This window comes from Monodon monoceros, unplaced genomic scaffold (assembly GCF_005190385.1).
Source record: "Monodon monoceros isolate NGI ecotype Baffin Bay Population unplaced genomic scaffold, NGI_Narwhal_1 Super_Scaffold_21, whole genome shotgun sequence".
Taxonomy (NCBI): domain Eukaryota; kingdom Metazoa; phylum Chordata; class Mammalia; order Artiodactyla; family Monodontidae; genus Monodon; species Monodon monoceros.
In genome coordinates, this window is record NW_021703778.1 from 31,503,166 (window position 1) to 31,528,900 (window position 25,735).

Consider the following 25,735-nt stretch of genomic DNA (forward strand, 5'->3'; position numbering starts at 1 on the left):
TTGGAGCTTTTCCCATCTTCCTTCCCAAGAGACGTGTGCGATCACCCGCCCCTCCAGCCGCGCCCGCTCTGCTGCGTCTCCTGGGAGCTGAGGCCTCAGAGTGAAATGATGGACGTGACCTCGCAAGAGAGAAACACTGCTGGTTCCCGCTGAACTGGGCTGCTGTGTGTGTGTCGGGGGTGGGGGGTGTGGGTGTGCAAGGGCGTGTACGGCTGCAGGGCAGGTGGTCTGTGGCCCCTCAGGGGTGAGTGGGACTTTGCTCTTTGAGCCGCTGATGAGATGCTCTCTGTATCTCAGGCCAGATGTGCAGCGGGACCAGGACTAGGTGCCCCTGGTTCTCTTCTTTCTGGGCTGCTTGGCATCCTCTTTGTTCAGACTTTGTAGGTTTTACTCAGAAGCCGTTTTCTGAACCGTGTAGAGCCCAAGTGGGAATTAATTCTGCCTGGTTCCAGGAACTGGGAGCTGAGGACTCCCATCGGGCATCGAGGGGAGGGGAGGAGGGCTGGAGAGGGCCCCCGGCGTCTCTGCTGCTCGGGGGTGAAGGCGCCAGAGGGAGAGACCCCGCGGCTGGCAGATGCGCTGGAACCTCAGGGAGGTGATAAGCATCCCTGGCCAGGGAGGGGATGCGGCAGGCCAGCCAGGACGGGCCCGCACCTGGATCCTGTCCCTTGCTTCCTCCCAAGCCTGTGTGTCCTTTGTCCCCTCTGAGTGCTGGGAGCAGCCCCCAGCCCCCCTCCCAGCCCCCGGGGCCATCCTGGGGACGTCCCCGGCATGCGGGTCTCAGCCAGGAGACGCCAAGGGCAAGGGGTCCACGTTCGGGAGCTGGGCCTGGCCATTTGAGAAACACCTGAGTAAGACGTGTGGTGACTCGTGTGTGACGGCCTGTGTGCTGTCAGCAGCCCAGGCACCGGTGTCCAGACACAGTGGAGGGGCCACGCCCATCTGCCCACGCGTGCAGGGCCTGCGCCGGGTCCTCAGGGTTGTCACCTGCGGGCCTGCTCGCCTGAGAGCAGCACAGAGCTGTGTTAAGATCGTCTGCTTGTCCCTCCCGTCCACTGGAGGTGGCTCGGCTTGTGTGTGTCCCTGTGAGCCCTCTTCCCTTTTCTTTCTTCCATTTTGGCCTCGGAGAAGGAGCTGCAAATTCAGTGCTTTGTCTAAGGCCAGACTAAAGAAAAGACCGTGAGAATTTGCCTTATAATTGGTAAAAGGAACTGGTCAGTCTCTGTCCTTAGTGAATGTACTGAATAGAAAAGTAACATAAAAACCGTGAGGGAACCGCAGACGAAGCTGCAGCTGCCCGTCAGGGCGACGACGGCGGCTGGGCGGTTACCTTGGAGGGACTGGGGCGGGGGGGCTTTAGCCTTTTTTAAAAAATAACTTGTTATTAATGTCGTGGAAGCTGCGGAACATGCCTTTATGGGAAAGCAGAGAGGTGTGCCGAGCTCCCCGCGCCCCCTGCTTCACCCAGCCCTCCTCCATCCGCCGTCCCCCCAATGTTGGAAACAGACCCCAGACCTTGGCTCCTGTGGTTACTCCCAGGGGGCCCACGGGTTCGGTCCACATGTCCAGGCCAGACCCCCCCATGTCTGTGCTGAAGGGTCACTAGGTTGAAGAACACCCAGGTGTCTTCACGTATGTGAAAATCAGGACATCATTTCACTGGCGTGTGATGTGATCATTCAGATGAGTGAGGACACAAAACGACCCTGCAGGAGGGGACCTCGTAACACACGGGCCTCTCTCTGCTGCGTGTCCAAGGTGATGGTTAAGATGAACCTGTGTGATGTCTGTATCACTTACCGGGAAGGTGATGCTACTGAGGACGAAGTGCACACGCCAGTCAGGACAGAGATACAGGAGACCCGGAGGGTTAGGAATAAAAGAACAGAATGCAGGATCGGTCCCCGCGGCGGTGGCGGGAGCCCTGTAACCCGGTGTCAAGGGAGGAGCAGCAGGCCCCGGGCAGGCGGCTGCCGGCTGTGAGCCTCACTCAACGAATGCTTTCAGTTTAGCCATGAGCTTGAAAGACAGACGGACAGTTCCGATTCTGGAATTTCAATTTTTTTATAAAATATTTTTTCCCTTTATTAAAATTGATGCAGTGAACCTGAGCAGAACCCTGCTGTGGGTCTTTCCTCTGGAGAAGGTTTGGTGTGAGGGCGACCTCAGACCATCTGGGGAAGTTTCTTTCAGAGTTCCTGAGAAGGATCTCCCCAAATGATTGGACTTAACAGCACCAACGCATGCCGACGGCTCAGGGTTCAGGGATGCTGCTGTCCAGGGTGGAAAGCCAGGCTTGCCTCCCTCGGGCCCGGCAGGGGTGCAGGGCTCCAGGGCGAGGCTTCAGCTGGCGGCCTGAGCGAATAGCGGAGGACGGCCTGCGGGGCAGGGGCCAGCTGAGGGGGTGCACAGCACAGCCTGGACGGGGAGGTGGGCCAGGGCTGCCTCCAGTGGGCCTTGATAGGGACCTGTGCTGCCTCTGACCTCATGTGCGATGCCTGGGGCCCACTGGCCGGAGAGATGCCACAGCCTGTTCAGGGGGCGCAGGTGTCAGGTGCGCCGAGGGGCCAGGTGGGGCTCGGCTCTCTCCGGGAGGCTCCGGCCCTGTGGACCCTGCTCTGCCGTTCACACGGCCTGGGGCTGGGCCTGGCCTCTGAGGTCACCGCCCCATCTTGTGGTCTGGATGTGGGGTGAAGGGGGCGTCTGGACTAGGTGGTCTCTGACACGGAAGCTTTCTGTAAAACCCCAAGTCTTAGAAACCCTGGGCACGGTGTCCAGGCCGAGGCAGAGGACTATTGGGTGGAGGAGGCGAATGGGGTCAGAGGGCACAGGCTCCCAGGTCGCCCAGACTCCTTCCCAGAGGGCTTTTCCAAGTGAGGCCGAGGGGACCCCTGCCCCAGAGCCCCTCAGGGGATGCCCCTGCCTCCGAACCCACCGAATGGAACCCCCAGAGCCTGAGGAGGGAATCTGCTTTTATTTTTAAACGTGTTCCTTAGGTTTTTCCACTCTAGCTCCAAAACGTGCATTTGAATTTTCTCATGATTACTAAGATTTTTTGCCTTTAAACAAGGCTTCTGTATATAAGCAACATAATGTAAAAATATGACCTAGGAATGGAACAAAAACAGCATTTGCGTTTGAATGTAAAATATTTGCTATTTTCTTCAAATTGAGTAGGCAGTAGGATATGGTAGTGGTTTTTAAAAAACAGAAGAAATGGATTTTTCTTGTGTGTGTGTGACTTCGTCTCAGGGATTCACGGGGAAGGGTCCACCTTCAGCACGCTGTACGGCCTCCTCCTATGGGATGTCATCTTCATGGACGGGATACCAGACGCCTTCAGAAACGCCTACCAGGTAATCATGGCACGTTTTCAGGCAACAGACACTTCTGCACGCGTGTGAGTCACTCCTGCCTGGGTGCCCCGCCTCTGCAGCCATCAGAAACCTGCCCCTCTTTTGGATCCTGGTGCTAATTCCACCATAAGAATAGCTTTTAATTTTAAAATGTGATTCATACAATTTAGAATGTAAGTATGTTAAGTTTTAAACTTTAAGCCTACTTTACTGGAATCGCTCCGTTTGAAACCTTTGGTGTAAGCTTCTTCAGCTTCACGCTGGTGGGCCCGGGTGCTCTCACACGCTTTGTCACATGTGCCGGCTAAGCGTTCCACCAGTTTAACCGAAAAGCTCCTTTTGCAAATTATTACTCTAAAAAACCCAGTAATAAGTTGCTTTTATATCAGATTACTTAGGTAATTTTTACATGTCTTTTGAGAAAAAGAATGTGTCAACTTCATCAGATTGGCCAGTTTCCAAATTTGATCTTGACTCTTCTCATGACTCCGGCCTCCCCAGGCACAGTGTGAGCTTATTTTCCCTGCACACAGGCGGCCCCGCTGGACCTCTGCACGGACAGCTTCTTCGCCAGCAGAGCACCGGCCATCGAGGCCCGGCTGCGGCAGATTCACGGTGCCCCCGCGGAGAGCCTGCGGGCCTGGGTGGCAGCCGCGTGGCAGGCCCAGGAAGGCAGGGTGGCCTCCCTTGTCAGCTGGGATCGCTTTGCTTCTCTTCAGCAAGCCCAGGTGACGGTCTTGATGCGGGGTGTCCTTTTGGCAACTGTAACAAAACACACACACGTATGCCCACATGCACGTGTATGTGTGTGGGTATATATGCACGCACACACGTACGTGTGTGTGTGTACGTGTGGTAGCCCAGCCCACAGGCCTCTGTTACTGAAGGAACAATCACAGGCATGAACAAGCCTCCCTTATGCCTTCTGCCCATTTGGTTGGCAGCTTCCCTTGGCCTGGCCTGTGGCCCCTGGAGGGCGGACACCATCCCTGTCCTGTGACTGCTGGCCTCTGAGGGTCATCACTGTCACATTCCTGAGTGCTTACCCCAAATTCCCTCTTCCTTAGCTGCTCCCCGGATGTTTCCGACCGGGCAGAAGCTTGGTAACTGACCCAAGGAGAAGTGGTCCCCAGAGCTTGCCGGGGGCATTTTAGCCCCTGGCTCTGGAGTCCCAGCACAAGCAGCAGAAGGGCACTTGGTGTTCCTGGACGCATCTCTGCTGAATGACACGTGGAGTCCCTGCCCCATCTCACAGTCACTGGGCGGGGGGGCTTCAGGGTCTCCGTCCCAGGGGAGGGCTGACTGTCCCTGTGTTCCGTGTCCAGGATCTTGTGTCCTGCCTGGGGGGCCCCATCCTCAGTGGTGTGTGCCGGCGCCTGGCCACGGACTTCCGACACTGCCGGGGGGGCCTCCCTGACCTGGTGGTGTGGAGCTCCCGAAGTCACCACGTTAAGGTCAGTTGAGCCAGAATGGAAAGTCACGTTGGTAACTTTAATGATCAACTTAATCAAAGGCCACAATCTAGGCATTTCTAGCATGGTGGTTGACAAGACCGAATCCCTTGAAGGCTGCTGGACTGAGGGCTGGGGTTGTTCGGTGGCTGTTGGCAGAGGTGCCCTCGGTGCTGGCATGTGGGCCTCTCTGCAGGCAGCTCCCCCGATGGCAGCGTATTTCATCCGAGCAGGTGAGTGAGAAGGGCCAGGGTGTGAGCAAGACGGAAGTCAGTCTCTTAGCAGCTGATCTTGGCAGTGAAGTTCCATTGCTTTTGCTGTGTCCACTGTTAGCAGCAAGTCCACGCTCAAGGGTGGAGATTTTGCAGGTGTGAGCTCCAGGAGGCCAGGATGGTTGGGAGCTGTTTTCTAAGCTCCAGGAGTGAGCACTTCCTCACGTGTTGTAGGCTGGATGCCTCCCTTGCCTCACCCTGCTGCCCATCACAGGCTGGTGGCTTCCTTATTATTGAGTTTTGAGATGAAAAAAACCTCTGGTACAAGTCCTTTCTGAGAAACTAATCTGTTCTTAATGAATCGTGCTTCCAGTGTCATATGACGTCTCTGACTGTAATTGTGGATTTGGTTCTTTCTCCCTTGCAGTTATATATCAATGTTTGCTTCATATATTATTCGATGTATAAACCTAGGGTTGTCATGTCTTGATGAAATGACCTTCCTTTATTCCTGGGTTCTTTGCTCTGAAGTTGAACTGATATGTAGCCACTCCAGCTTTCTTTTGGTTAATGTGATACTTTTTCTGTTCTCTTATATTTAACATATTTTTTCTTTATATTTGAGTTTCTTATATATTCTTGTAGGCAGCATTTACCTGGGTCTTACTTTTTAATCTAATTTGACAACCTCTGCCTTTTAATTGGGTATTTGGAACATTTACATTTCATGTTATTCATGTTTGGCTTTAAACCTGTCATGTATTTTTTTTTAAAAGGATATACTTATAAATTTATTTTGTTTATTTATTTTTGGCTGCATTGGGTCTTCATTGCTGCGTGTGGGCTTTCTCTAGTTGTGGCAAGTGGGGACTACTCTTTGTTGCAGTGTGCAGGCTTCTTATTGCGGTGGCTTCTCTTGTTGTGGAGCATGGGCTCTAGGTGTGAAGGCTTCAGTAGTTGCAGCACTCGGGCTCAGTAGTTGTGGCTCGCAGGCCCTAGAGCACAGGCTCAGTAGTTGTGGAGAATGGGCTTAGTTGCTCCACGGCACATGGGATCTTCACTTATCAGGCACATAACAACAGTATATTTTTATGCACATAACAACAGTATATTTTTATATCTCCTCTCCCAGCCTTTGTGCTGTGTTCATACATTATACCTCGACATGTTATAAACCCTGTGGCACATTATTTTTGCTTTCTACAGCTGACTGAGTCTTTATATTTACTCATGTAGATACAAATTCTAATGTTTGTTATTCCTTTATATAGATCCAGATTTCTATGTACTACCATTCTCTTCTTGACTGAAGAACTTCCTTTAACATTTCTGGAAATGGAGGTCTGCTAGTAATGAATTATTTAGGTGTCATATATTGATATTTTAAGACCTTAAGTCTTTGCTTTTGAAAGATTTTTTTTTCTGGGCAAAGAATTCTGTTGACACTTTTTTTTCAGTACCTTAAAATATTGGCCCACTGTTGTCTAGCTTGTATTTTCAATGAGAAATCAGTAGTCTTTCCCCTCTGGCTTTTAAAAATTCTGGCTGCTTTTAAGAGATTCATTTTTCACTGATTATGTAATTTAGTTATGATGTTTCTTAGTGTCGTGTTCTTTATGGTTCTGTGCTTGGGGTTCACTGAGCTTCTTGGATCTTTGGGTTTAGTTTCCATCAAATTTGAAAAATTTTTGGCCATTATTTCTTCAAATATTTTTCTCAGTCTTCTTCCCTTTGGGGACTCTAATTAAACTAGCCTTAGGTTGCTGAAATGCTCTCATTAAAAAATTTTTTTTCTATACTTCATTTTGGATAGTTTTTATTGCTTTGTTTTGAATTTTGGTGATCTGCAGTGGACAAAACTGACACAGTTACGCTTTCATGGAGCTGATATGTAATGAGCAGTTTTATCTTGTGATAAACACCATGAAGAAGTGCATAGGAAGGACCCTTCTTAGAGATGAATTTAAGCTGAGCACGGAAGGAGAAGACGTCAGACACGTGAAGAACAGGGAGACGTGTCCTAGGCGGTGGGAACAGCAAGCGTGATGAATGTGTACCCTTCGGTTGGGCAGATGTTGTCTGTCTCGCGAACTGAGAGGAAGCCTTTGGTGTGGTTGGCAGGCACCAGATTACACAGTTTTGTAGGTCATGGCAAGAAGTTTGGGTTTAATTGCAGACCTGACAAAAAGTGATTGAGGGGTATTAAGCAGGAGAGTAACAGTGCAGTGTGAGCTTTAAAACTATTTTTCAACTGCTGTATTACGAATCGATTTCCTAATTCTCTGTGAACTGTCTGGTTTCTACAGAAAAGGAAACTTTCTCATTGAATTTCATATGTGTATGTTTAGTTGCTATACATATGTAAGTACAGCAGCATAGAGGATAAGCCATCTAAATAGATGTCAGTGGAAACTACCGTAGCTTACCTGAATGACCCTTCTGTCTCCCAGCTGGTGGAAGTGAAGGGCCCCAGTGACCGTCTTTCGCAAAAGCAGATGATCTGGCTGGATGAGCTGCACCGGCTGGGGGCGGACGTGGAGGTCTGCCACGTGGCTGCAGTCGGAGCCAAGAGCAGGGGCCCCAACTGAGAGCTGTGGGCTTGGGAGCATCTGAGAGCGTCAGAAGCGTCAAGTGTCACTACATCTTATTTAATTTTGTTGTTGTCGTAATAAACCTGGCAGTGTAAGGACTCATCACTGTACAGTGTCTGTGTATCACAAACCTTGGTATTGGCTTCGGGACACTCACTGATTCCATACAGCAGGTAATGAACTTTTAAAAAGGTCAAAACCTTGGTGGCCGTTTCAGGAGCTAGATGCATCTGACTTATAGGAAAGCTGGAACCCCCCCCCCAAAAGGATTCACAGCTTTGTGTCTTTTATAAAAGGCGCATACACAATGTGTCTTTCTAAAAAGTATATTGGAAATGGAGATTCCTTAATTTATCTATGTTTTTCTATACTGCCCTTACACATTTGGCTGCTAAAATTCTTGTTCTATGATTATCCAAGAAGGGCATAAACAGATGAAACTCTGATTTCTTTAGGAATTAAGAAACAAATTCTCATTAACTTCCTTATTATTTCTGTCAGTGCTTGCTCTCGTTGGGCCTGTGTCACCAAAGGGAGGGACAGCTGTTATCAAAGGCAGTTGTCCCTTTTCGTCGTCCTCCTTGGGAACGTCCCTAATGACTAGAGCCAACTTCCTGTATACATACAGATCTCATTTTATTGTGCTTTGCAGATACCGCGTTGTATAAATCGAAGGTCTGGGGCAGCCCTGTGTCGAGCGAGTCTATCAGCACCATTTTTCCAGCAGTATTTGCTCACTCCAGGTCTAGGGTCACATTTGGGTAATTCTCACAATATTTTAAACTTCTTCATCATCATTATATTTGTTATGGTATGACTTGCTGAAGGCTCAGATGGTGGTTAGTATATTTTAGCAGGACAGTTTTTTAAAATACTTCAAGGTAAGAACACTTTTTTTAGACATAATGCTACTGCACATTTAAAAGACTACAGTATAGTGGAAATACAACTTTTATATGCACTGGAAAGCCAGCAAATTCACGTGACTTGCCTTATCGAGATACTTGCTTTATTGTGGGGCTCTGGAACTGACCTGCAGTATCTCCAAGGTGTGCAGGTACAGGGCTGCCCGTCACTGTTGGAAGAGCCTTGGGCTGGGGAAGGTGGACGCAGGAAGGGGTTTATCAGAACAGTAGGCCCAGGCGTGGCGGGCCAGGCTCCCGCTCCGCTCCCAGAGAGTAGTTCCAAGACCTTCTTAAGGAAATGGTGCTCCCCAGCTTTTTAATTTGTTAAATGGAAGGACACCCACATGGCCGTGACAACAGCCAGCTGTGCACTGAGGTTAGAAATGTTACCCATCTCTGCCTTACTTTACAGCAGGCAGAGCGTCGGGTGGACGACACACAAGCATGGCTGAAGAAAACACCCTCGCTTCTTGATGCTCTGTGTTCTTGCAGGGGACTCGTATTGACAACGAAGGCAACGATTCCTGTGGAAATTTTATTAGCAGTCAACACTTCCTTCACATTCACCACTGCTGAAAAGCAGGGTCTCTCACCTTCATGCACATCCTACTTTAACCCAAGTCATAGTCAATTTTAGGCACAAAGCTTTTCATTTTCTCTCAAAATCAAGTTTTAACTGCTTGAGGTTACTGCTACAGCAAGCAGATTTTGTTGAAGGACGCCTTGAATACTTTTCACCCTCTGTTAGCACAGATTAATATACTTTCTTAAAGTTAGAAATTTTTGGTTTTAAAACTGGTTTCCATCACAAAACAGTAAGACATGGTACACCTTTAAGTCCGATCCTAGTGAGTCCGGAGCTGCCTGACGCCTGTGTGGCCCTCTGTCAGCACAGGCTCCGTGTCCGCGTCCAGAACCACATTTGGACTCTGTCCCCACACGTCCTCCGTGCCAGGAGTGGTGCCAGGCAGCTCTGCAGGGGCCAGGACTCAAGGCTGTAATAGTTGTTTTTCATATTATGCACGATAAAACTGTAGCACAATAATCATTATATAACAACTGTTCAGCAAAAATAAAACAAAAAACTATATTTTACTACATTTGATTATCGTACAAAAATATGCACATTTTCTATTTTAAAACGGTATTAATAGTACCTAATCATTTTTAAACTTGCAAGTTAACCAAAAAAAATTACTAAAAGGGTTAAAATAAATGTGAGAGGGAAGAAAGCTATAAAGAAGTAAATGCTCAACCCAAAACAACTAACAAATTTAGAACAATTTGTAATAATAAAAAAGCAGCCTAATGAAAAAGGAAGAAGAATTATTACACTTCCAGTGGCAGGATATGCTGTGGGGTTTTCAGGGGACCGGAGCTGGTTTCCAATCAAGGACTTTAAAACGTTTAATGGCAACAGTGCTATTTATATAAACTAAGAAAGCCCTTACTTTCTAGACAAGTTGGCAAAACACTGGGTTTATCCACACAGTGAATTTCCTAAGACTGCATAGGAACTTCTGTCCCTGTAAGTTCAGAGACATTATCCAACCATTTTTAAAAAGGAAATAATTCAAATAGAAACATCTATTTGTTACATATAAAGGTAAAACACACTGTTTTGAAAAAACTTGTTTTAAAAAAGGACATAAGCTAACTAGATACTTTACTATAAACGTTTTTTAAAAAGCTTAAGATGGCAGTTTCAGAAACTCTAAATAACAGCCACGTTGAAGACATCCATCTTTTACACAGAAGTCAGGGGTGTTGGGGAGGCCGTGACCAGCATGGCCACAGTAAGCTCCAGCTCTGGCCCACAGCTTTGGCTTGGCTCTTGTGACACAACCTGAAAATGGGAATTTGAGACGAGAGCACACCTCTGTCTGCGCCTCTGAACACCTGTCATGGGTTGGGTGGGGCGGGGTGCTCTCACCATTTGTTACAGTGGCAGTATTTTTGAGAGAAGTCCGTTGTTAGTCTCCTGTCCTCCCTTCCTAAGCACTATGCACTCAGGTGACCTGATCAAGACCTCACCACTGATTTCCAAGGGAAAGTGCCCCCGGGAGTGCTCCCCACTGGACTATGACGGGGCCTCTACTTTGAGGGTGGGTCTCAGTGATGCTGCCGCCCCGACCTGGACCCTGCCTCAGACCCACTGTGTTCGGTGACTTTCAGAGGGATGTGTGCCTCTGGGGACTCCTGGCTGTCAGTACAATGCCGAGTGTGACCAGCCTCTTTCCAATGTGCAGTGGGACTTTGACACCCTAATTTAAAAAACAAATTGTTTTACTCTGTTTTCTTCATATCTTAATATTAATGTCAAAGGCACTTCTAAACTTAATTATCTATAGTAAATGCTTTTAAAGTCAACAGTGCATATCATTTTAAAGTTAGTCCTAAGGAAACTCATGATTTTAAAACACAGTGATCTACGGTCCCAAAGTGATCTAAAATAAATTACAGTGTGAGAACACACAACTCTCTGGTGAGCTCAACTAGAGATAATAGAAAGTGACCAGATAAATACACAAATACCTACTAACGCCCACTGGGGGTTTACTGGATGCTTCTTGAAAATATACTAAACACTAATTTCTTAACTCTCCTGATGTCTGCTTCTCTGGGCTGCTGATCCAACTGAGGATCAGGGAACCTTTAGGAGGTGGTTGGAAAAATGGATGTAGACAAAATAAATGTTGCAGACAAAACCTGATTAGTTTGACCACAGTAATAAGATCATGGGAATGTCTGCCTGCAAATGATCTAAAAATGAGCCAGACCTAGAATGACAGAAAGAGGACATAAATAACAAAGTTATGCCTATCTTTTAAAAATATTGTGAAGGAAGCATAATTCAACGTTTTAAAGTATTAGTGCAAATTTCAACTGTTATTCTTACGTATAGAACGGAACAATTAGAGCTTCAAACGCCTCGGCCAGCAGTTTTACTTCAGAGGAGAAGGTCTCTCACTCCCTCAGGATGTTCAGAAAGCCACTCCGCCTCAGTCTTCATTTGCTAGTGTCTCAGTAGATAACCATATTTTGGCCCCACTTAAAAACTTGCCTAGCGGTGTCCCTGAAATGCTCCGTCTGCACAGATTGCCCACTGGGGAAAAGGGGAACGAGGAGGAGAGGAAGTCCGGTGTCCCCGGGGCGTCGTGTGGGCCGCCAGCGCGGAAGTACACCCTGCTCTGGACCAGCTCAGGGCAGGGGGCTTCCGGGGGGCTGCCCTGGGGCTGCCGCAGCGCCCTGCTCAGCACGTCCACCTCGTCCGCCAGCAGGGAGACCTTGTGGAAGGCCGTGATGAAGCCCCCGCGCTGGATCTGGGCCTCAGGGACCCAGCGGAAGTAGCAGAGTTTCCACAGTTTGATGTGCATTCCGGACAGAAGCGGCAGAATCACCCCGTGCAGGTCGGCCGGCCTGGAGAACCACTCTCTGAAGTACTGCTCCGCACCCCTGTCCTGGCTGTCGCTCTGCTCAGGGGGGTCTGGCTTTACTTTTAAAATTAATGAATTTCTCCTGGGAAGTAACTCTTGGTCACTGATGATTCCATTCTTTAAGGAACCTGGCATTCCTCTTAGTGTGGAGCTGTAGCTTTTCTGTACAGAAGAGAGACTTTAGCATTATTTTCCTGGAGCTTCCCTTTTTAGAAAGACAGAAGTGTAATGGTAAATATAAACTCGGTATTAGGAAAAACTGGTAGAATTTCAACCTTAAAGAATGTTTTGTTCCTTCCCTGGTAATACTTATTCCAATCCTCCTCCACTGGAGTTTAACACTTTTAGGCCTTGATTCTGCCTAGGCTGTAGCCTGCACGGGGGTGGGGGGAGATATATCCTATTCATTACAGGCAGACCTCAGAGATACAGTGGGTTCGGTTCTAGACACCGGAGTAAAGCGAGTATCGCAATAAAGCAAGTCACACGAAGTTTCTGGTTTCCCAGTGCATATGTAAGTTACGTTTCCAATATACTGTAATCTATTAAGTGTGCAATAGCATTATGTCTAAAAAAACCTATGTACATACCTTAATTTAAGCACTTCATTGCTAAAAAATGTGAACCATCATCTGAGCCCTCAGTGAGTTATCTTTTTTCAGTAGCAATGTCAAAGACCACTGATCAAAGATCACCATCACTAATATAATAATAATGAAAAAACTTGAAATATTGTGAGAATTACCAAAATGTGGCACAGAGACACAAAGTGAGCAAATACTGCTGGAAAGATGTATTTCCGACGGACGGAACTCAACGCCGGGTTTGCAGAAACCTTCAATTTGTAAAAAATGCAGTATCTGCAAAGTGCAATAAAGCAAGTGCAGTAAAACAAGGTCTGCCTATAATTTGCTGAAGTGTGAATTTCTAACATTTCTGGTCAGAAAAAAGCTAGACCTGCTGATTCTAGAACAGGCTGAGCGGACGGGCTTCAGGAGCAGGGCCCTGGGTACAGGGCTGCATCTGCTGACTCTTGAGATGACGACCAGGGCTGTGTGGGCCTCAGACAGCAAGACGAAAAGTCGGGGTGGGGTCATCTGAGTGAGAGACTGAATGACCCCTCCAAACCTACACTGGCAATGCTGTCATGGGAAGTGACTGGACTTTTAATACTCTGTTCTGAAAAAGATGTTTTTGGTTATGTGTGAGCAAATACCAGGTTTTTACTGTTAGTGCATTTCTGTAACTTACCTTTGTCCGTTTAAAAGACTTCACAGAACCGTTCTGTACACAAGGCATGCTCTTTCCAACGTAAAAGGGGTTGTGGAAAAGGGTGCGGTCCTTTGCTGTAAACTGAAGAGACCAGTCCCAGACTGAAGGGAATTTTAAACCCTTTTCATCACCCAATTGGATATTTTTGCTTATAGCAAATTCCTGCAAAATAAAATATTTGAACATTTGTGAAAAGATGCCAAACTAAGATTTTCTCATAGTAAATTCATTTCTGACGGTCATTCATCATCATACAAATGAACTTGTCTGAACGAAAGCGACTCCAATCCCACTGGAGCAGCATTCTCCGCTTCCCGAGAACAGACATTCCTGGCGCCTCACGCGGAGGAGCGCATGGACCCCTGCACTGAGAGGGGAGCTGGGCCCCTGGGCAATGAGTGTGTTGGTGAGTATGACTCGTGAATGGAGTTCTCCCTGGTGCCATGGCCTGAATAAATCCATCTCCTTATACATCCGCACCCCCAATCCTGAACAACGCATTTCTTCAGGATGCTCTGCATGATGCTTCAGCTCACAGAATGTCTGCTCTACTACTGATTTGATGGAGCAGTTTCATGGATGAGGAATCCAGGCTCAGCACCTTCCCAGACCCGGGCCTGAGGATCCCACAGCTCACTGTGAGGGCAGCCCCCCTTCCACCAAAGTCTTCCTGAAGGCCCACGAGAACTGTCCTTTCTGTCTCCTTCAGTGGTCACTGCAGCATTTGTTGGCTATACTCATTGCTCCAAATGTGGGTGAGACAGAACTTGTGGTTCCGGAAGGTTCCACCAGGGGCAACCAGAAGCTATAGATAGTTTCAAGTTTGGCTTGAGACCCTCCTTACTCATGGTTCTTCCTCTCAGTCAAGGAATTGAGACTAGAAACCAATGGTCCTAACGTAAAGGTGACTGCCACGCAGCATGAGGGTCTAAGCACATCCAGTAAGCAGCGCCCTGAGAGAACCGCAGTCTCATGTCACGCCTACATTTCCTCTCTCAAATTCTTCTCCACAGGACTCTTGAAGAAAAATAATTTGCTTTGTACAACTTTTATTCTGCTGACCTAGGAAACAAATGTCCTCAAACAGGATCTTATCCATTACCCATTACGACAGCCCAAATGTGAAAATATAAATACAAAAGCATGACATTTACAGCAGTTAAAATGATTTACGTCTTTCAGTTGGCTTATTATGAACAATAAACATCAGAGAGAAATACATAAAATGCTCACTGATAAAAATGAAACAAGTTCAAGTTCCTGGATTTTTAACCATCTATAAATAATTCCTTCAGAAATGACCGCATAAAATGGTAGCTACGACAGTTTAAACACACAGCTGATTGTACTTCAATGCTATCTCAATAAAGCAGTTCGCCCTGGCCACGGCGGGCGCCACTCACCGAGCTCTGCTGCACGCGCTGGTGCGGGGAGTTGAAGAGGAAGGTGCCGAACAGGGCCACACGGGTGCTGTCGTGCAGCACCGCCAGGTAGGTCTCGGAGAACTCGAAAGCCGCTGGGCACTGCTCCTGCAGCTGCCACGTGGCGTCCAGGAACAGCAGGAACACGGGAGCCTGGAGGACACACGTTGAAACGGGATTACTCAATGCTGCCCTTCAGTGTTCACATCTATTTCCAAACCTCTTGCTGACATGAAGGAAGAGATTAATAAGAAAACAGCGAGGCCTGAGCACTTGGCTCCGAAGCTGATCGAAGGGTACGTGAGCACATTAGACGGCCATGTCTAACCTAAGAACTAGGCTGGTCTGAGACGCATCACAGCCCTCCTCTGCCTGCCAAGTCCACCAAGCTGAAGTGGCAAAGTCAACAGACGGGCAGGGTGTGGCCATGTGAATGGGGGACAGTGAAATACTTGTTTCACGTGTTCCAGCTGATCCTGGAAACAATTCTTTAGAACGTTTAAAACAAAACAAAAAACCACAAAACCCCAAGACCAAGAAACAACTCTTTGGTGGACCCTGCAGACTCAGTGTCTGGAAACCTTCTCGGAGTTTCAGAAAACAGCTGGCGTGGCCTCGGGGTCGCGTGGTGCACCCCCAAGTACAGCAGCTTACAACAGCCACTGTGACAGTGCTTCCTGCCCAGTGCCTCCTGCCCAGTGCTTCCCCGAGTCCTAGCATTTCAGAAGTGAAGCATTCACTGTTGAGGTTTCCTCAGATGACAGAGACTGTTTTACGTGAGACAGCACGAGTCAAAGTGTGTTCTCGGGAGCCACCCTGACCACAAGACACCTGCAGGGCCTGTCACAGCTCCACTAGGACCCCATGCAGCCACCAACCCCGCAGCTCTTACAAAGATGCCCCCTCAACTTGCCATTCTTAACGTACATGCCCCATTTTAAGAAACTATGATATTCCAAAGCTGATTTTTCAAAATATCTAACATGCTCATTGTCTGCTTGCAGAAGAGTTAATGCAGCATTTCTTCAAGCAGTTTTCAACCTAGAGAAATTCAACAGGCAACTTTTAAAGAGTTTTATCTACATAGTTACGAGAATCTTCATAAGTACCTCAACTTGGACTCTAATCCATGAGTCAGTCTTGGCCCAAGAAGCTAAGATGTACTGAAGGCAATATTTTAAAAGTCTCCTCATCTCTTTACGGATGGAGCATCTCTTCATATAACGAAAGGTTTTATCCTGTGCACACTGAAGGACTGATAATAGGCATGAAGGTTTTGTTACCTCTTTCTCCGATCTCTTTAAGTGGTTGCATCTGTCCAGGAATGGATATCCTGCCATGACCCACTCTTTCTGTATCAGACTCTGAAATCCAGTGATTGTCCTAAAATAGGGATCCAGCATCACTTGAACAAGAGAAGCTACAATACAGCTCAAGTCTCTTCCCTCCTCCTCTGTCAATAAGATGGAAAGAAAGTGATTAGTACGTAGAAAAATGCTAAGAGAGAAAGGAAGGAGAGGCAAAGTATATACTTCAGTGCTCTGTGCCTGGGCGGCCTTCAAAATCACCCATGTTAGGAAACTTTATTCAGGCCCAGCCACTCTAAAACATTAAAAACTTTTAGATTTAGATCAAGATTTAGATCAACTAAAGTAATGTTTAATGAGGAGGTGGCTTTGTATATTTGAATGTTTTCTAGATAATTAGAAGCATATCTCTCACACTTTTTACATTTACATGATTTGTGGTAGAAATCTTTCCAGAGCCCATTCTATTTCTGTGCCAAGGATATTAAATATCATGTAGTCTTTCTACTGACAGCTTCATATGGTGACTCAGAAGTGAATGAGAGAAATGGAATTGTCCACCACCATCCAAAATGGTGACAAATATTTCCCTTGCGTCTTTTGTAGCTGGTGTCCTTTTTAATGAGGCCAGTAATTCTCTGATATCAAAGCCAGTCAAAGAAATCAGAAGAAAACTATCAAATAATATCCCTTATGATTAGATGTAAAAGTCATCAACAAAGTATAAGCAAGCCAAATTATCTCAGGAATGCAAGCATTTATCCTAAGAATGCAATGTTGGTTTAACATCTAACACACCATAATAAAAAAATAAAGGACAAAAATAACACAATCATCTCATTAGATGAATAAAAAGCATCTGTGTGATGAAAAATCCAGCATTCATTCTGGATAAAAACTCTTAGCAAACTAGAAATAGAAGGGAATATCAGCCCGATAAGAGGAATCCACAAAAACCTACAACTAACATCATTCTTATTAGTGAAAGCCTGGATGCTTTCCTCCTAAGATGGGCAACAAGACATGGATGTTTGCTCTTGTCACTTCTACTGCACATTGTCCTGGAAGCTTACACAGGGAAGTTAGGCAGGAAAAAGAAATCAAAGGCATCCAGACTGGAGAGGAAAAAGCAGTAACTGTGTCTGCAGACAACACGTGTATGTACGTAAGAAAAAACCCTAAAGAATCCACAAACGACTACTAGAACTAATGAATGAGTTTAGTTAAGGTTGCAGGAATTCTATACACAATCACAAGGAGTACACAAAAAACTTGAAAATGAAATTAAGAAAACAACTGTATTCACAATAGCATCAAAAGGAAAATACTTACAGGGAGATTTAACAAAATAAGTGCCAGAGTTGTACACTAAAAACTTATAAAACATTGCTGACATGACATGAGAGAAAACCCAAATAAATGGAGAGATATTCATTTCATGGATTGGCAGACTGAATACTGTTAAGATGGCATTCTCCCCAATCTACAGGTTCAACATATTCCTATCAAAATCCCAATAGGATTTTTTGCTGATCCTAGAAGTTATACAGAAATGCAAAGGACCTAGAATTAGCAAAACAATTTGAAAACAAAGTTGGAGGACTTACATATCCTAATTTCAAAACATACTCTAAAGCTACAGCACTCAAGATAATGTGGTACTGGTGTACGGACAGACATACAGATTAATGGAATAAAACTGAGAGTCCAAAAATAAAGAGCCGGTCGGCAGACCTTTGCCAAGGCACGTCAATAGAGAAAGAACAGTCTTTTCAGTAGATGCTGCTGGGACAATGCAATAAACACACATGCAAAAAAATGAATATAGACTTTTACCTCACATCATACACAAGAATTCATTCAAAGTGAATCATAGGCCTAAATGTAAGAGCTAAAACTATAAAATGTTTACAGAATAAAACATGGGAGAAAGTCTTCATACCCTTGAATTAGGCAGAGTTCTTACATGTAACACCAAAGACGTGATTCATAAAAGAAAAAATGGATAAATTGGACTTCATCAAAATTTCAAAATTTGTGCTTCGAAAGTCATCAAGAAAGTGAAAAGACAAACCACAGACTAGGAGAAAATATTTGCAAATCTTATAAAGATACAAAGAACCTGTATCTAGAATTGTAAAGAATTCTTTGAACTCAATGATAGAACAACCTAACTGAAGAATAGACAAAAGATTTGGTATTTCACCAAGGTCAATACACGAACGGCCAATCAGCACATGATATGCATTAGGGAAATGCACATAAAAATTGCAATGAACTCCCACTTCATACTTACTAGAATGACGACACTCCTAACAGTAGACGATGAAGTGCAGAAACAAACCCTCACACGCTGCCGAGGGGAAGGGGAATTGGGTACAGTCACTTTAGAACACACTTCGGCAGTTTCTTACAAAGCTGAACATAAATGTACCATATAACTCAACAGTTCTACTTCTAGGTATCTACCCAAAATAAAGAAAAACAGATGTCCCCACAAAGACTTTTATGTGAATGTTAAAAGCAGCATAATTCATAACAGCCAGAAAGTGGAAGCAATCCAAATGTCTACCAACAAGTAAATGGATAAATAAAATGTGGTATTTACAACAATGGTACACTACTCAGAAATAAAAAGGAGCAAACTGCTGAGACATGCCACGTGAACGAACTTCAAAAACATGTATGTGAAATGAAAGAAGCCAGAGGCAAAAGACCACATACTACATGATTCCATTTATATGAAACTTCCAGAAAAAGCAAATCTAGAGAGACAGAAAGCAGATTAGTGGTTGCCTGGGGTTGGGACACAAGGAATCTTTTCTGGGTGATGGAAAATTTCTAAAACTGGACTCCGTTTACTAAAAATTATTGAATCGCACATTCAGAACAGGTGCATTTTACAGTATGTACACTATACCTCAATAAACTGTTTAGAAAACACGTTCTAAAATAAAGTGTTAGTAAAGTGCAGGCGCAGTGCCTCTTCTGCGGTACTTTACACGGCAGCAAATGCATAAAGAAGTGTGCTGAGCAGCGTCTTGGAGCAGGATGAGAGCATCACTGGCTGCGAGGGGTGCGGGTTCTCAGTGGCTGGCTCTCCATGCGTCTGTGAATTACATACGCGCTGCCGGCATGAGCTAAGGATTACTGGAAACAGTGACTTACTCTTCTTCTTTTCCCCCTAAGGCTTGTCACTTTACTTTGTTAAAGTCAGTTGAATTTGACAGTTGGTAAAAATACTTCTGTAAGCTTCAGTAGCACAGCATATTCATGAACTATGCATGAATATATTATAAAATCAGGTAGCTTGTGGTTTATTAAACTTTATCCGTAAGCTTAAAAATGCTATTAGCTGTAAAGTTATTTAATATACAATTATTCTTTGCTTAACTGATTTTTTTTTTTATTGCCATCTACTCCTACCAAACACTAGACAAAAGTCACACTGCTGGCTACTCAGTTCAGTCCATTTCTTGATACCAAACTGTTTCTTTAAAGTCACAATCTAGCATGAGCCAGAGGCATTTCAACTAAAACTTGTATGAATCAGAAAGATAGCAAGATTAGAGAGAAAGGATGCTCTGCCGAGATTAATACTCTGTCTGAATCCAATGAGGGATGTGACCCACCCTTGCCATAATACAGGAAGGCAGATTTAACACAGGGCAAAAAGTCTGACTCCTTTCTGTTCTTCTGTCTGAGGTCTTTGTGCCACTGTTTAATAATGTGCGGGATCTGTAGTGTATCTATCTGGTGGCATGCAGTAAGTAGGAGATGGCTAAGATGCATGTAATTACTTGGGTGTGGATCTCCAGTCAAGATGGCTGGCCGGGGGACCAGTGTTGTCAGTAATGAATTACCTTGTAAGACTACAGACAGACGCTTGCTTTCCAGCATATACACAAGTTCTGCTGAATGTTTCAGGAATGCCCTGGAAAGAGAAACGGAAAAATACTGTTAAAAACCAAATTTCCACTACGAATATATTTTTTAAAGTACGTGAAGTCAAGCAAATCTGATCTTTCATGATACATGTTTATATTCTCTATAACCTTCTGGAATTTCTTCAGTATTTATACGATTCATCAACAGAGTACAGTTTGATTTTTATATCAGGGAAATTCATTAACCTTTGTTGATTTACATGACATTCTTGACATCACCAAACTATAGAGACGGGGAAGAGATCAGTGGTTCCCAGGGGATGGGGATGGAAATGCTGGGGCTGGGGGTGGGAGCCTTGGTGACGGAGCAGCTCTGCATCCTGCCTGTGCTGGTGGTCACGTGAATCTACACACGGTAAAACTGCACAGAAACACACATGAGAGCACGTATAAACTGGGGAGACTGGATAAGAACTGTAGTTTGTACTACTGTCGGTTTCCCGGTTTGATAACCATAGTCTACTTATGTGAGCCGTTGCCACCGGGGGGCTGGTGAGGAGTGCATGGCTCTGTAATACTTTTGCACCTCCTGTGACTCGATAATTATTTCAAAATAAGTTAAGAGAAAAGGAAAGCAGTTGTACAAACCTTACATATTCTAACCACCGTGTATTTTCCAGTGAAGACAGCCATTTCTCTTCAGTTTCTTCAAATGGTTCTGTAATTAATATAATTATACGTATATAATTATACACACGCACATATATACAGGCATATAACACTTTCAGGCTTCTTAAGCTTATTTTTCATGATCAAATTGAGAGCTAGGTGATACATCCGTTTTTAACATTTAAAAGCTGGCTTTAAGAAAGTGTTACGCCTTTGCATTTAGTCATAAAAACGTTTAAGAAGGCACGTCACAATTCTATAAGAAACAAAACAAAGCGTTCCCCAGACCTCCATCTCCTTCCCTGTGGCTCTCCCAGGGAAAGCTTGCAGCGTCTGCCGGCCTCCGCCCCCTAAGCAAGCGCTTAGGTGACCCCGGCCCCCTCCTCAGCTTCTTCACCGTAGGCCTGCCCCTCCCTCCCTCCCTGCTGCCAGCGCCCGGTTCTCATGTCCTTGGTGGCTGACCCCTGCAGGAGACGGGGCAGCTTCCTGGTGGGGCCTGTCCTGGCCTGTTTTGAGGTGCCCCTCGCCTCACGCTCCAGCCACATGCTGCTCACGGGACGGCTGAAAGACACAGTCACTGTGTTTCTTAAGCACACCCCCTCCCAGCTCTCCTTCCAAGCCGGCGCCAGTCCTGCCGCCCGGTGACAAGGGGCTCTCTCTGTGCACACTTCACACCAAAGGTGCTTTCAAGTGAGTCATCCCTCCAGGGTACATCGAAAGCACCCCATAAGCCTCTGCTCTAACAGACATATGGGAACTCTGAGGCTGCACAGATTATAACATGACTCTGTTTGAAATTCATGTCAAGTCACGTATCTCAAAATATAACTGAATACATTAAGGTCTTCGTAAGTTTGTCTGTGAGGCAGTAGGCTGTTCTACTGGGCAGACACTTTTTCAGAAGCATCCTACCAGACCTTTCATGATCTGAAAGTGACTTAATTGGTATACTTTTCCTACAAAACTAAAAGCAGCTTAAACTTCATTTTCTAAGAGCTTCTGACATTCTCATACAATAATAATTTGTACAAATATTTCAACGAGCCTCTACTTAAATGTATACCTATTTCTAAATTTTTAAGTAATGTCACTTTTCCTGACATGCCTCATACAATGCCTCATATAATCACCCATTCATTATTTACATATATATAAAATAGAAATGAAGTTACCATTAACACACAGTTGCTTAAGTTTTACAAAAGCCACCTGTATTTCTTGGATATTGGGCAAGGTTTTATCCAAATCTGATTTGTAGACATCACTCCTCTGTGGATGACTTTTAGTTATGGCATTACAAATCCTAATAAAGACAAAATCCTTGAGTCACTACTCATTCATGTATTCAAAACATATTTTTTGAGTGCTTGCTGTGAGCCCAGGCACTGCTCTGAGGGCTGGGGACAGAGAGAGGGACATGCAGTCTGTGCTCTTGGTGGGGGGGGGAGGGGGATAGAGGAGAGATGACAGGCCGTGGTGAACACTGAGGGTGATGGAACAGAGTGGATGCAGGTTAGCTCGGGTCACGTGGTGAGAAAACGCTCCTCCATGACGATGATACCGGAGCTGAAGCCCAAATGGCCAGGAGCTGTGCAAAGATGGGGAACAGTGTTCCAGGCAGAGGAGCTGCTAGTGCAAAGGTCCTGTGGTAGAACAGAAGCCTGGCTGTTGGAGAAACCTAGCGAGGGCCAGTGGGGCGATGATGACGTGTCTGAGGGAAAAAGGGTGGAAATGAGGTTGGACAACAAAGCGAATCTGTCCTAGTTACAAAGAATAGAATAGCTGAAAAAACAAAGGGAATTAAAGTAATTCTTCGCTTAAGTTAAATAATTAAAACTGCCACTGGTTCTAAGGTTTTCTAGTTAACAGTGTTGCAGCCTTGCTTTTCTTTCACAGCAACACTCCTGACGGAGCACTTAATCAGCGACATGTCCACAAGGCAGGACAAGGTAGGACAGAATGGACATGAATCACTAACGTGATTAAAGCGAAATTTAAATCCACGAGAGAATACGGACCTGTGGGACTGCAGTCACCCTCTCCAGAAAACTGAAGGGTCATTTGAGGGTCACTTGATAGTTATTTGCTTCAGCAAATGTGGCTGTCAGTTATGGCACTGTGGGAAAAACGGACGACCTGGCTGTCCCAATAACAGACTGTGATACACAATTTCTGAGGCTCTCTGAGCCTGTTTTCTAAGATCTTCTCCTTTGTTCCTCATTTATTGGACAAGTATTGAATAAATATTCAATTGCAGGTATTTCCTGGGTGCTGAATATAGCTGAAGAATGGTGTGCAAAACAGACACAGTTCTGTCACCTCACGGTCTCGTAAGGACAGGCAGTAATCAACTGTAACACACACGTACAATGAGAAACCAAAATAAGTGTTAAGAAGAAAATTATAGTGATATAGCGAGTGTGTAACTTGAGGCCAGATCTAATTTGGGAGACAGGGGAAGGCTTATCTTAAGGAAGTGATGTCTGAATGCAGGTGCAGAAAACGAGCGAGTACCAAGCGATGGATGGGTGTGTGTGTGTGTGTGTGTGTGTGTGGTTGTGTGTGTGCGGAGTGCTCATTGACTAGCATGAAGAAGGTGGCCCAGGAGGAGGGGCAGCACAGCCAAAAGTCAGGAGATACTAAAGACCAGCAAAACCCCAGGGTGGCCGGAGCCCAGAAGGGACAGGGCATGCTCCTGGATGAGACACGGGAGGAAGGATGAGGCCCCTCCAACACACTGGCAGAGGTGGAGCTGGGGTGGAAGGAGAGGGGTAAGGTTTCTGAAAAGTGAAGGACAGAATCTGACGATGGACTGGACGTGAAGGGAAATGAAGGACAGGCATCAGGATGACTCCTCGGTTCCTGAGAGCAGGCTGGGGTTGGGGTGGGGGCAGGGGGTACGTGGTGCCCATATACTTGAGTTTGGTTTTGAACATGAATTTAAAGGGACTTTGAGACCTCCACGTGGAAAGTGTCAACTTAGGTTGGAGATATAAATCTGACAGTCACTAAAGCCACTGATGCAGATGAACTTCTTTCAGAAGGGAATATGTTATGGGAAGGGGAGGTGGCCTGAGACAAGCTCTAAGTCGTGCCCGGAGACAGGAGGACGGGCTGGCAGGGGCATGGAGTGCAGCGGGGACGAGGAGCTTCAGGAGGTGGAGGGGGGCAGAAGCCGGGGCCCGGGGAGAGCCTGGCCAACAGCGGTGCCCACTGTGTGAGGACGCCTGAGAAAGGCCTCCTGCTTCACCAACACGGAGGTCACTGGGGACTTCGGCAGATGACAACAAACTTGCTCACGGTAGCCAATTACACCACTTTTAGTTATCGTGACTTGGCAGACCTAGGACACATTGAACTACAAGAAAAATCTGATTTGTCCTCAAGTGTCTCAACTGGAAATCACTGCACTTTGAAAGTTCATTAGAAGCAACATTACAGAAAAGTGTCAGCAATGTAAGATCTTCAAGTGTCTTATAAGCCAAAGTATTAAATTACATTTAATATAACTTAAATGTTAATTTTAATATATTCAATTTTCTCCACAGTAATTCTTGTATGGAACACACGGTGCTTCCCAGCTATCTTTAGCTAGTCAGGAGGTTACTGTACTTCTCTATGACAACGAAAGATGCCCAAGTACCAAGGACTGTCTCCCGCTCACCTCTGGTCGATCTTCCTCTGCTGCAGCACGTCTTTTATGAGGGCCATGCGCACAAGAGCACTGCCATTCGAGTGGCTCCAGCACCAGAACTAGGAGAGAAGTAGAGCCTTTACTTAACTGGGTGGAAAAATGGACAATAGTATTAATGAAATCCAACAGATATCACTTACTGGCATCCTTCTTCCAACAAAAGAATGGGAGAAGATCTTTAGATCTTGGTCTGCTAAAGAACTTGGCACTACAAAGTACTCTGGAAGGCTGGAGAGGAAAACACGAATCGTAATGTAAGAGCCTTGCTTCAGGCAGGATAAGCGTGCTCTGCAGACCCCACATTTAATTAACGTGCACCCTGCTCAGTGGCCGTGCAGTGGGCACCGTGGGTGCCACTGATGAGCCTAGACATCTCAGTCTAAAACACGTGCGATGTGCTCAACTAACACAGTCGTTATACTCATAGCAGGGGAACAATCCAAAGGAAGCATCTGAAATATTTTCCAGAATGACTATTAATCAAACATATGCAATTTCTGAAAAACATGTCCATCATCGTTCTCTCGACAGGCTATGGGTAGGAGATACCAGGCACACCAGACCAAACCAAACCAAGCCCACAAATCTCCCGAGAAGCTCCCACCCCCTTCTCAACTCCTCCTTCTCTGTTTCCCATCTCCCAAAGGCAGGTGGACTCCGGGACTACCAGGCAAGCTCACTGCACCTGGAAGACATCTCTTTTCCTTCCTCTGCTCACATGGCCAGGTAGGGGACAGAGGCAGGCCCTGTCACAGGCTTCTCAACACATAATGCACGCTGGCCACAAAGTTCAAATTCAAGGGGAGGCAGAGGAAGACTCAAGCCGTGTGCTCCTAAGCCCCTTCCTCAGCACTGCACTCCCAGAAGGTCCTCGTACTTTGTTCACAACACTGCTTATCTGAAAAAACTAAGGAGGACTTGAATGACATTAAAACAAAACATCCCCCCAATCTGAATACTAAATAATATTAAACAAGTAAAAAATTAAAAAACAATTTTCTGGTCACTTTTGGAGGATTCTAGGAAACAGCTCCTTCTGAAAACTGGTTAAGTAAAGGGGAAAAAGTAAACATTGACACTGCCTTCCTCATACAAACTGTATTTCAGGTACTAAAGAGCTGCTGAGAGAAGAGTTCGATAGAACTGGAATATGACCAGTAGCAATCCTCAATAAATAATGGATCTGGGCAATGATCCTCACTGCTAATGAATAACCATTTTGGGCAGCTAAACCCATTCTATAAAAGGGGAACTTAGCACTGGGTGGAGCAGGCTGACTGCTGTGGGGCCCACAGGTCAGTCAGCGTCACAATGATGCCTGGAGCCCCCATGATGCCACAGGGGGTGCCCAGCCCACCTGAGGAAGCGTTCTTGCCTCAAACCTGGAACTGAATCTAATTACAGCTGACCCCTGAACAATGCCGGGGTTAGGTGTGCAGACCCTCTGCGCAGCCAAAAATCTGCATATAACTTATAGTTGGTATGTGCTTCTTCCACACCCATGGTTCCGCACCTGCAGATTCAACCAACGGG

General features: G+C 45.8%; 2 protein-coding genes across 5 annotated transcripts in view; one reads left to right on the forward strand and one right to left on the reverse strand.

Moving 5' to 3' along the window:
* The window catches only part of FAN1 (FANCD2 and FANCI associated nuclease 1), a 28,443-nt gene extending 20,673 nt beyond the window's left edge, over positions 1-7,770 (forward strand). For 2 of the 3 annotated variants that reach the window (XM_029238520.1, XM_029238521.1), the window contains exons 11-14: positions 3,253-3,356; positions 3,890-4,084; positions 4,682-4,810; positions 7,470-7,770. In XM_029238520.1, the coding sequence (XP_029094353.1) occupies positions 3,253-3,356; positions 3,890-4,084; positions 4,682-4,810; positions 7,470-7,607 (566 nt within the window). In that variant the 3' untranslated portion in view covers positions 7,608-7,770. Of the gene's footprint in view, positions 1-29; positions 3,357-3,889; positions 4,085-4,681; positions 4,811-7,469 lie in introns of those variants that run through there. The other variant, XM_029238522.1, reaches the window with a different exon arrangement.
* Positions 7,771-9,036: 1,266 nt separating this feature from the next.
* MTMR10 (myotubularin related protein 10) overlaps positions 9,037-25,735 on the reverse strand; it is a 44,393-nt gene continuing 27,694 nt past the window's right edge. Inside the window, exons 4-12 of one of the 2 annotated variants that reach the window (XM_029237746.1) lie at positions 24,343-24,430; positions 24,173-24,261; positions 21,681-21,811; positions 20,488-20,557; positions 19,816-19,886; positions 15,929-16,098; positions 14,628-14,798; positions 13,204-13,386; positions 9,037-12,114 (exon numbers count right to left, since the gene is read on the reverse strand). In XM_029237746.1, coding sequence (XP_029093579.1) covers positions 11,518-12,114; positions 13,204-13,386; positions 14,628-14,798; positions 15,929-16,098; positions 19,816-19,886; positions 20,488-20,557; positions 21,681-21,811; positions 24,173-24,261; positions 24,343-24,430 — 1,570 coding nt within the window. In that variant the 3' untranslated portion in view covers positions 9,037-11,517. The remainder of the gene's footprint in view (positions 12,115-13,203; positions 13,387-14,627; positions 14,799-15,928; positions 16,099-19,815; positions 19,887-20,487; positions 20,558-21,680; positions 21,812-24,172; positions 24,262-24,342; positions 24,431-25,735) is intronic. The other variant, XM_029237745.1, reaches the window with a different exon arrangement.